The sequence below is a fragment of the Heptranchias perlo genome, chromosome 40 (assembly GCF_035084215.1).
Source record: "Heptranchias perlo isolate sHepPer1 chromosome 40, sHepPer1.hap1, whole genome shotgun sequence".
NCBI lineage: Eukaryota > Metazoa > Chordata > Chondrichthyes > Hexanchiformes > Hexanchidae > Heptranchias > Heptranchias perlo.
In genome coordinates, this window is record NC_090364.1 from 615,798 (window position 1) to 628,321 (window position 12,524).

At 43.0% G+C, this 12,524-nt stretch overlaps 1 protein-coding gene across 1 annotated transcript in view; it reads right to left on the reverse strand.

Annotated features, from left to right (window-relative positions):
• Positions 1 to 1,133: 1,133 nt before the first annotated feature.
• Positions 1,134 to 12,524, reverse strand: part of LOC137305308 (dickkopf-related protein 3-like) — a 42,387-nt gene continuing 30,996 nt past the window's right edge. The window contains exon 4 of the mRNA XM_067974153.1: positions 1,134 to 1,338. Coding sequence (XP_067830254.1) covers positions 1,309 to 1,338 — 30 coding nt within the window. The 3' untranslated portion in view covers positions 1,134 to 1,308. The remainder of the gene's footprint in view (positions 1,339 to 12,524) is intronic.

Sequence of the window (12,524 nt, forward strand, 5' to 3'; positions counted from 1 at the left end):
CTAAGGCCTTGATATCCTTCCTAAAGTGTGGTGCCCAGAATTGGATACAATACTCCAGCTGGGACCTAACCAATTATTTATAAAGGCTTAGCATAACGTCCTTGCTTTTGTACTCTATGCCTCTGTTTATAGAACTAAGGATCCTATATGTTTTTTTAACAGCCTTCTCAATTTGTCCTGCCACCTTCAAAGATTTATGTTCATAAACCCCTAGCTCTCTCCGTTCCTGCACCCCTTTTAAAATTGTACCATTTAGTTTATATTGTCTCTCCTCATTCATCCTTCCAAAACGCATCACTTCACACTTCTCTGTATTAAATTTCATCTGCCCTGTGTCTGCGAATTTCAACAGTCTGTCTATGTCTTTCTGACGTCTGTATATGCAGGTCATTAATATATATCAAAAAGTTGATATGATTTATGTTATAACATTTTATCATGAATCATTGATTTAGCATTATAGGTATTTATAATAGAAAAATAAAAAATTGTACAATACATATTATTAATGTTACATTATGAAAACAAATATTTTCCTGTGCTGGCTTGCAAACAGGGCTATTTCACACCAAATCTGAGATGGTCTCAGTTTCACATATGACAAACAACTTTAGCTATGATAAACCCAGCCAATTTGTACTTTAGAGTTAACATTCGTAATTGATTAAAATGGTAAAGGTAAATGGTAAATGCAGGCAAAAAAATCTGGCCAAACAAACATTACACCTGATGCATTTCCACCCTCCAAAGTTATTCCAAATACTGAGTCAAGTGCATTTTGTGATTTATTTGATATACTACAGAGACTCCTATACCTGTAGTACAATTTGCAAATTATCTAATGGAAAATACCACACTCAATACTTGCTGCAGTGTGATTTGATTTATTCAGCATAATATACAGATATCTACCCCTTGGAGTGTGCTCAGCAACATATCCATCATTGAGATAACTTACTAGTGACTTGGGAACGAATGTTATTGTTTAAAGGTTCATTGGCATCAATGCTGTTTATTTTGATTCTTGACCTAGCACCTCCATCACACTTTGACTTTCCCACCCTTTTCATATTTGGGTTATGAGAGTTTGCTTCTCTGAGAACCAGATATTTAAAAAGTGTTCACATGCCATATCTTGTTCCAGAGTAAATTTTATTTTTAACAAATGTTACCTATTATAAAATAACAACGGATGGATCTTTCATCCTGAGTATCTTGAATATAAATGAAAGTAAAAAATCACTCGCTCTAGTCCATTCTATAATCTTTACGCTGTTCTTCTTAGGCTGCTGTCACTGACCTCGCTGCTCACTGCTGCCAGTGAAGAGGCTCGATTACCTGTGGACAAGACAATCTATTAACATACTGGTCTGATCCTAATCCATATCAAGTCCTATTAGAGCTTGTTACAACTGTTACCTATTCACTGTGCTGAGGACACGCTTTAATCATCCAAGTATCAATTTTGCTCTCTATTTTCCCGTTTCAAAATATCCCAGAGATTGAGCCAGTTACTGCTGTAGTGGTTTATTCAGCTATATATTTTCAAATCCCTCTCAAGCACAACTAATAGAATTCTGTGTTCAATGGGATAGGATTCCACTCACACTCAATTGGCATTTTGGGAAGGGGATCAAGAAGATACTTTACTCCTGCTAAATATGCCTTTATTTGGAACATGGGCAGACTTTCCACCATCTCGTATAGCCAGCCACAATAAATGGCTGCCATGAGTGCTGGAGAAAATGTGCACATTCCATGCATTTATTTGAGTGACTTCCTTCGTATTTTATCTCACCAGTGGTATCTAAATTTCCAACATGGCAGTACAAGCTGAATTTCACTTCTGAACTGATCTGTTCTATTGTTTTATACTCTGAGTCCTTAATTACATATTAATATAGCATATATTTTGGATTTTATCAATTCAAAAATAAATTATTTGTCATACTGATAAATTTTCATACATTTGCACAGATGATTTTTCCACATTAGGGAGTGATTATAATAATGACATTGTTTATGTCATAAAATTGTAGCACTTGGCAATGTCTGCCAGAACCTTAGATTCTTGTAAGCATTTTTAATGGAAAGAATAAATGTTATAAGTGTTACATTATGAGAACAAATACTTTTTTTTGTACTGCCTTGTAAGCAATGCAGTTTTAAACCTAATCCCAATAGGTCCAAATTCCAAATAAGATGAAAGACTTTTGGAATATTAGATGATCGAGCCAGCCACTGTTTCGATTCGATCTGCCCCCTAATAATGGGCTAAATTGACAGATTTTGAAATTGTGAAGAAAATAACATTTCTGCCTGAACAAACATAGGATGGATGATTTGGCCTGAAAGAATTGCAGGCAAAGCTCAGGTTCTTTGCCCAGTTTCTTAATTCCCACCCAGCAGAAACTGATTGAAGATTTTACCAACACCAAAAAGATTCCTTTCGCCCCAAGACTGCAGTTATTTGAAATGTTGCCTGTCAATTTTTTGATTTGTCTGATATAATAGAGAGACTCTTATACCTGAAATATGATGTGCAAATTATGTAATGTAAAACACCATATCCTACACATGCTGGAGTGTGATATGATTTATTCAGTATAATATACCCCTTCGGAGTGTGATCAGTAATGTATCCATCATTGAGATAATTCAGACTTGACATAGGAATGAATATTATTTCAAGGTGCATTACCATCAACACTGTTTATTTTGATCCCTGTGCTGGCACCACTCCCATATTTGAGATATGAGAGTTTACTTCAATGAAAACCAGATACTTAAAAAGTGCTCACATGCCACATCTTTTGCTAGAGTAAATTTTATTTTTCAATAAATATCCATTATTAAAAACAGTGGATTCCTTCATCCTGAATATGTTGGATACATATACACATCTACATATATTCTACTGCACAAATTGGCTGCTGTGTTTGCCTACATTACAACAGTGACTACACTTCAAAAGTCCTTAATTGGCTGTGAAGTGCTTTGGGACATCCTGAGACATGAATGGCACTATATAAATGCAAGGTCTTTCTTTTCTTTCTTTACTGGCTATAGTCTATGCTATAACCCTTAGGCCGTTCTTCTAAGCCTGCTGGCACTGACCCTCGCTGCTCACTGATGTCAGTGAAGGTGGGTTACCTGTGGACAAGACAATGTATTAACATACTGGTCTGGTCCCAATTCACAGCGAGTCCTATTAGAGCGTATTATGACTTTTACCTCTCAATTGTGCTATGGGCAGATTTAAATAAAAAGAAATTAGAACCCATTGTGGTGACTTGTCTTTACATTCCATAAATATCAAAGTATAATAATATAATATGTATATAATATATAATGGATAGGGGACGTTTCTGTAATTGACTGTCCAAAATAATCTAGTGATCTTGCTCATAAGGAAAACTTTACGATGTCTGTATCTTATTCATCTACTTCAAGTGGCACTATTATTAGTACATAAACAACGTTAAAGAACATAAGAACATAAGAACATAAGAAATTGAAGCAGGAGTAGGCCAATCGGCCCCTCGAGCCTGCTCCGCCATTCAATAAGATCATGGCTGATCTGATCCCAACCACAAATCTAAAGAACACAAGAAGTCGGAGCAGGACCCGGCCACATAGCCCCTGGGCCCTCTCCGCCACCCACAGGGCATTGACCGATCCGAACTCAGCTTCATGTCCAATTTCCTGCCCGCTCCCCATAACCCCTAATTCCCTTTACTTCTCGAATCAGCTGTCATCATCCCGCCTGCAAAGCCTGGTTTTACATTAAAAATGTATAATCCTTTGCATTATACTAAATGGTGTCTGTGAATTTAAGAAAATAATTTAACATTAGGATCAAAGGTAACAAGTGTAAGCAACTTGAATGTAGCTAGGGTAGCAGGTAGCCCTCAACATTCCTTGACTAGGAAGGGATAAATCAGCCCGAGTTTATGCTCTTGATCACTTTCCAGTGATTCCCCTTGCAAAGTGCAAATATGTGGACATCAGGTGAGAACAGGTTCATGGTCAGGTGTGATAGGCCCACAGTACATACCCTGATGACACTCACTGTCTTGGCTTATACATGAGGAATGACTACTTACATCAAGTATTGGAGGGCAACTGTTGGCCATAAAACTGTACCCAATATTAGTCAGAACCTGTGAAAGTGTACCCAACACAAGTAAGCACTCTTGAAAATGCACCCAGTATAAAGATTGAAGTGCAATCCTTCTACATTCAACACAGGGACAACTAACTCTTGCTTGGTACCATCTAACAGTGGCCAGCTACAACTGACAGCTTCAAAACCATCTTTATTGCCAAGATTACAATTACTCATATTATCTTTCCTCCAACTATTTTTGACAATGTGAAGTAGTCACAAGTATATTGAGGAAATGGATTTTCAGAATTTAAATTTAGATTCTGATTTTGTCTACCAGTATTGGGGATTTTTAGAAACTGGCAGTATTGGGGAGCAGGTGTGAGGGGAATGGGACAAAATGCCATGACCCCCTTTTGAACCACCAGGCCCTGATTTCAACCCCCTCCCCTCCCCCAATGTGTTCCCACCTATAAATTTCCTCCCGTGACTAATCCACAACCACTTTTGTGCCCTTAAGCACCCTCACCACAATTGTCCCCATCGACACACCATTCCTGCCTTAAAACATTTAAGCATAAATTTTCTGCATCTTAAAATTAATGGAAAATCACAGGCTGGGATGCAAAATTTCCTGCTAGGCACACCTGGCATGTGCCAGAAGAGCAGAAGTAAAACCTTTAGTGTGCTATTAGTTAGTTTTCTAACTAAAATGCTCGCTAGTTCATTGTTTATGCAGTCCCAAGTTTTTTTTACAAAAAATCTCTTTGGGGGGAAAAATTGGATACGGGTCCATTCTGAGCGATAGTAGCGCCGAATGGACCCTCCGGAGGCAGCACGTGAAATTCGTGCTGCCTGCTACTTACCCTGAAATCTCCGTGCAGCAAGCGCAGCCCTCGCTGCTGAGAGGCTGCATGGAGAATGAGGACGTTGAAAATGGGGCGTGGCCAGTGCACGTCATCAGCTGCCTGCACTACTTAAAGGTGCAGGCACATTTCTAATGGCAGAGACACAGCCAAGGAGGAGAAGGGAGAATGGCATCACGAGCAGCTGCACCAGCAAGAGAGTGGGCACCAAGATTCTCGTATGATGCTCTGGAGGCCCTGATGGAGGGGTGGACCAGAAGAGGGCAGCATTGCACCCGCAGGGTGGCCGGAGACCATCTAGACTACAGCTGCGTAGGCATTGGCAGACTGTGGCACAGGAGGTGAATGCGAGAAGCATTGCAGCACGCACGTGGGTGCAGTGCCGCAAGAAATTTAATGACTTGATACGAGTGGTCAAGGTGAGTGAATGCAAGTGTCAAGTGGCACATGTCAAGTGTCAAGTAGCACCAACTGGACAAATAATCCATGCACGACACCTCCGGTCATCCACCCACCCACCAACAAACACTGCCCATCCATACACAATGCTGCATCTCACACGCACGTAATACCACACTTGCAGGCCACACAACCACCACTCAAGTCACACAAACTGGCAGCTATTCGACCATGACAGGCACATTACCCACACACCTTGCAGGACACTCACTGACACACTGTCCTCTGTCTTGCAGGAGAAGGTGGCGTATAACACCCTCCAGCAGGAGGGACCAGAGGCTGGACGGGCACGTCTACACGTCCTCACCCCCCCAGAGGAGACGGCGCTCAGCATCATTGGGTGGGCCGTCGCTGCAGTCGTCACAACGTGCCGCGCTGGAGGTCCCGGTCAAGGGGGTTTCTGCATATCTAATGATCCTTCTCCTTTTCCACATCTCCCTCCTCCCATAATCTTTTCTGACTCATGTGCTGCACATGCTGCCAGCACACACCTCTTACTTGCTCCTCTCCCCACTCCACAACTCAACCTGTTTCCCTTTGTCATTGCAGATACCCAAGAACACGTGGCGGCACCCGAGGAGGAGGAGGGGGAGGAAGAGGACACTGAAGCTACACCGTCACTCGATCTGACACTTGATCTGACACTTGCTTCCACCAGCTCAGAGACTGACACTGCGCGTCCTTTAGAGGTTTAGGTTAGAGGAGGGATCAGCACGTGGTGAGACACCGAGCACAAGTGCGCAGGAGCCGGGGCGGAGGGAATGGATGCCGGAGGACGAGGTCGCTCACTAGTTCTGCTGCAGAGGAGTCAGATGATGACTTCAATGGGCCAGGCTACAGAAGACGGCTGATGGGCGTACACCAACAAATCCTTGGGGCACTGGAAAGCCCGCGCATAATAAGAAGGGGCATGGAGGAGTCCAGCTCCAACTTGGCGCAGGGCTTTGCGCAGAGCTTGGAGCCCATCCTTTCCAACATGGAACGGGTGGTCACCTCCATCAGCGCCCCTGTGGAACTCACCACGATGCAGCTTCTGATGACTGATGTCACAGCATCCATTGCAGCACAAACATCTGCCATCCAAGGTCTGACTGCTGCATTTGCAACTCACACTGCTGCATTGGAAGCTCAGACCGCTGCTATCGTGGCTCTGGGGACCACTGTAGAACGGGGCTTCCAGGGCATCATAGCACTCCAGCAATCCGTTCTCCAGCCGATCATCAGGAGTGCTGAGGCGCCGCCCCGGGAGAGTGGCAGTGGCGCCATCGCAGTCGGACCTGCTGTCCTCTCTCAGGACGACAGCATTCCTGCTCCCACTCCTGCCACACTGCCAGTGCCCCTGTTGTTGCCTGTCGGCCAGCCAGGGCAGACTGTTGCAGCCCTTGCTGAGATGGTGCAGTCTGAAGCTGGGCCCTCCAGGCCCAGAGCTGCTCGAGGTCATCCTCCAAGGCCATCTGGACGTTCCTCCATTGAAAGCCAGCAGAATTCCACCACCCACGCTCCAGCCACTGGGGAAGCACCTCGTAGGAGCACTAGGATAGGTAAAGGCACACGGACAATAGGCACTAAGGGAATGCACAAGGGTGAATAGTTCTGTTACATTTGCATATTTTCATTTATTAATCCATAAATGAGAGCTTGATTTTGCATTTGGTGGTGGTTTTTATTCATGCAATGAGCTGAGAGGGGCACCAATGTGTAATGTGATGGAGGGCGATTTGATTGTCTTGTGGGAGGGGAAAGGTGGGGAATGTAGGACTGTTGGTGAGTTGGGGGATGTAGTTCCAATTATTGATACCGGGCACGGATCAGGCGAGCACACAGAGCCCTTGCAGACAAGGCATGTGGTTCCTGCTGCACCCTTGCGTCCTCCTCCACTTCCTCTTCTGGCTCCACCCCCTCCTCCTGCTCCTCCTCAGCCTCTTTCTCCTCCTGCACCTCCGCCTCTTCCTCCTCAGCCTCCTCCTCCTCCTCCTGCACCTCTGGCTCAGGATCTTCTGCAGTCATTGGTGGCAAAGGCTGGTCCCTCATGATGGCGAGGTTGTGCTGCATGCAGCAGACCACCACAAATCTGCCCACCCACTCAGGGGAGTACTGCAGGGCTCCTCCAGACCGGTCTAGGCAGTGGAAGCGTTGTTTGAGGAGGCCTATGGTGTGCTCCACGATGTTGCATGTGGCAGCATGGCTCTCATTATAGGCCTGCTGTGCACGTGCGCGTGGATTACTGACCAGTGTCATGAGCCACATCGTGAGGGGATAGCCCTCGTCACCCACTAGCCAGCCTTTGACTTGCCGAGTCGGATGAAACATAGCTGGCACGTTGGACTGCCGCATGACGAAGGAGTCGTGACTACTCCCAAGGTAGCGGGCATCGACCGCCAAGATACGATGCGTGTGGTCGCACACCAGCTGCATGTTGAGGGAGTGGAAGCCCATTCGGTTTACAAAGACAGCCGAGTTGATATGCGGGGCACGCAGGCAATATGTGTGCAGTCCATGGCACCCTGCACCATGAGGAAGCCAGCAATGCGAGCGAACCCCCTCACGATGTGGCTCATGACACTGGTCAGGAATCCACGCACACGTGCACAGCAGGCCTATAATGAGAGCCATGCTGCCACATGCAACATCATGGAGCACACCATAGGCCTCCTCAAACAACGCTTCCGCTGCCTAGACCGGTCTGGAGGAGCCCTGCAGTTCTGATTGTCTCTGTCGAGAGTAAAGGTAATGAACCTGTTCCTCATGTGGTACAGTGCGTCTGTGACTTCCCTTATGCAGCAGTGCACTGCATACTGCGAGATGTTGCACATGCCGCCAGCAGAGGCCTGAAATGCTCCTGAGCCCTAGAAATTCAGCGCCACGGTGACCTTCACAGCCACAGGCAATGCTGTCCTCGCCCTGCTCTGAGGCTGCAGTTGTGGCCGCACCAGTTGACAGATCTCGGTGACAGCTTCCTTGGTGAACCTCAGGCGTCGGATGCAATCCTCCTCGGTCATGTTGAGGTAAGAGAATTGATCCCTGAAGGCCCTCATTGGGTAGGGCCTCCTGCTCAGTGCCCTGCGCCTCCTCGTCCTCCATCTCCTCGCAGCTTAACCCTCTAGGCGTGGCCTCTCAGCATGCTCCCAGTCATGCTCAATGCCCAACGGGAGCCCTAGCAGTCCACCCATGGTCGCCAGGAATGTTGTTCCACCAGGGTTGTAGTTTCCCAACCCGTAAGGCAATACCTGCCAAAGCACTCTCAAAAGTAGTGTAGGAACTCTGAATAAGAATAGGGAGCTTCAAAAAAAACACTTCCTACTCCTCCAGCAGCCAGAAGCAATAATCCAGCAACTAACCTGCAACACCTGCATGGCCCTTTAAATAGCGCCGGTGGGGGTTCCTTCAGGCATTGTTAGAAACGTTTAGATGGTTAGGGACAAGACTGTGCGTTGAGTTGAGCGTTAAGGTCCAAAATTGTGTATATCACTTTAAATCAGCATTGCACACTGATTGCAGCCATTTTCTCCCTACTTTACATGCTTCCAGCGTTCGGGGTTAGTGCATGCGCTAACTCCTATACCAAGATGGCGTCTGGCGCTAGTCACGCAGGAAATGTGCGTGTGCATCCAAGATGCCATCTTGGATGTTGGAGGGGCCGTGTAGCGCCGAAAAAAACGGGCGCTACCCGACCCAATTTAGTGCCCTTTAAGTATTGGTAGCAATCATTATTGGTTACTATGCTGCCAATCTAGGATATAGCTGCCAGAATCCAACCAAGAGCAAATGTTATCAAAAGCGATAAGACCATTAGACCCATCCAGATTAAATATGATTGTTGAATCAGTTATCAAAGAAAAAAATATAAATATTGTCACTATGGAAATGTCTTCTCATTATCCAGCACAATCAGTCTGGCCACTGTGTCTTTTTCTGCAATGATTCACTGTTTGTTTTTCAATTCGACCATCTGTTGCTTTAGAGGTTTAATATAACACGACAGTTGCTCTCTTCAATGCACCAATGACTAAGCAAAGAATGAGAACTGAACTACGACGAACAATTGACTGCTCAAACAGAACTCTTGTAAAATGTAGCTTAAGCGCCTGGTGGAACGAAATATATATTTTTTAAATTACAGTCACCCTCATTTAAATCTATTATTGAATTTAACCATATTTAGAGTGGTGAGGATCTACAGTCCATGGGAGCTGTGGCATGTAGTTGCAGACTATATGTTTGGACTGCTCAGGCAATTCCTAGAAGCTGGTTATAATGAGGTATCAGCAGAGACCTACGAAGAAGTCAGCTGCACATTTTCTTGAATCAGGCATGGCACATGGCAAAGAGAGATTAAAAGAGGGTAAATGGGGAGAAATTACAATCTGCATTAATAAACCCTGACTGATACCCTGCAGTCCAACATTACAATCTGCATTGTTGTACCTTGACTTATATCCCACATTCATGACAGAAATATAATGTGAGGTGATTTTAGGTAGCATTTATAAGAAATAGAACAGCTGAGAGACTTATGGAACCATTCACAGGGGCACTTGGGAAATTTCCTGGTTTCCCATAAAGCCAGTCTATCCCTTCTGCCACTAGCAAGCTTTATGAATGGGAACATTTTGAAGTATCACCACAGTAGCAATGGAATTGAATAGGACAGGGCCAAATTACTTGGATTCTTTCTCTGATCAGTTATTCTCCTCCAGGTTCCGTGAGCGACAGATAACAATTTATTATCAGCTTCTGATGACTACAGTAAAAAGGGAAAAATATTGTTTTCTGAAGATGAAAAATTGCTTTGTAAAATAGGGAGAAATTGAGGAGAAGCATATTTTTAAACTGTTGAAAAATGCATGCCCCCATTTCTTATTAAAGAAACCAACTATCACTCTCCTATATAACGGAATATGATTGGTATGAAAATGTGTTTAATTTAGAATTTTAAAAAGTGTCACCTTTTTCCCCTGGGGATAGAAATGGAAATACAATACCTATAAGATAAATTATTAATGAATTAAAATTGTGGGTACTGGAGGATGCAAATGTCACAGGAATGTCAGAAGTCTTTTGATTAGGGATTGGAATTATAGTAAAGCTATTGGTAGTTATTACATATATAATTCCATGTATTTCCCCAAATAAAATATTTCCATTAAGAGTATTTAAATGCCTAATTAGTGCATTTTTTTTTAAAAAAGACAAAGATCTTAAATTGGAATATTCTTGCTTTAGTCATAATTTCCTTATGGTAGTTCCTCACTGAAACTTTGACAAAAATATCTTCAAGACAAGATGGAGAAAAGTTTAGGTTTTAAACTGCAAAAACATTAATCTATTTGAAGAAATATTTTATAATGATTCCATTTTACTGTAAAATATAATTAAATAAACTGGACCCAAAACAATGGATATTTTTCAAAACCTTTTTATTAAATTATTACTAGGCTGTTTTATTTATATTGAAAAAAATATAATTATGACAAATTTAAATCCAATTTAACCACTTCAATGACACAGTTGATTTTATTCTCTCTTTCTTAAACTAAACATTCCTGCCATCGTTTTATATTAACTGCATTGACCCATCTGAGCTCATTTTCTCCTCAAATTTACAATCATTGAATCAAATAATGTTACAACACTTTTAATTAAAGTACTATTCTAGGATGCAGAGTACATGACTAGGAGCCATACAACAGAGACATCAAAAACTGTCCCCCAAAACGATAATGTAATGATTGACATTTTCCGGAGCACGGACTGACATTTAGACTATGGGGACACTATGGAGCCCAGATGTGTTGGACAAATCTGGGAGAAGAGAAACTGTATAAAATTGACAGAGAATGAAAAAAAAAATCTCAGTTCTAACATCTCACTTGTTATATTAAGGGTTTGGCTGGCTCTCAAACACTATAATGTACTTCATGTGCTTAAATTGTTCTTCAGCCAGAAAATCAGGATGTATCTATATTCCTGAGCACATGCAAGGCCTTGTGAGTAAAACAAGATTATCTCTATTTTTGTTGCTTTCCAAAAGTTGGGCACTCCATTGTTGGATTAACAGACTTTCTGGCATTTATACTGTTTAACTGTCTCATTACCTGCTTCAGAGGATCATTTCTATTGCCAATGAAAATCACATTCTCAGAACCACCCATTCCTAAAATTATCGTGCCTTAAATTACAATGTAAAAATAAGCATTTAACCCTTTTTTTTGAAAATGAAGTCTTGCTCTAGAGTTTCATTGAGGGAAATAAGAGATAGAGCCCGATAATAACTCGGAGCCGGGTAAGGGGAGGATTTTCGGAGAGGAAACCTGGAAGAAAGGGTTTCCTGCAGGTCCTGCTGAAATTAACAGCAGGACCTGTTTTAAATTTTTTCAACAGGTTTCCCGCCCGACAGCCAGCCAGATTGATGGGTTGCCCATTTTTTTATTTTTAACCCCCCACCTGTCTCCTCCCCCACCCGCCCTGGGGGGGGTTAAAATTACTCCCATAATGTGGGATCGACCTCATGGAATGTTATCATCTCTTATGGTCCTGTACATTCCTATATTCCTATCCTGTGATAGGACCTTATTACTCTTCTCAACCTTCGCCAATGTTTCAATGTCGTTTAGAAAGTGGGCACCAAAACTGCATCCAATATTTCAAATTTGGCCTTGCCAGTGAACTATACAGTTAAAGTAATCTGTTTCAAAACACCTTTTGGATGTATCTCAGTATTTGATTATTCATGTTTATTACAGCTTCACATTGATTGGCTACTTTCAGTGAATAGTCTCTCACATCCAGGTTTTCCTTTCCACCTAAGCCAACAAATATCCATCCAGATCACTCTAAAAATGATCTGGATGGATCTTCCATACACCAGTCACCAAGCTACACAGCACTGCATCATCAGCAATACATACTAGGAGCATCTTTTTCCATAGCACTTATAAATAATATAAATAGTAGGAGCTGGGAAGAGACTTCTGTGGAAATTCACTAGTCATTACAACAATGCCTTGTTCATTTATCATTGCCCTCTGCTTTCTATTACCATGCCAATCCAGCTGCCTAATTTGGCATTAATTTATTTAAAAGTCTGAGAA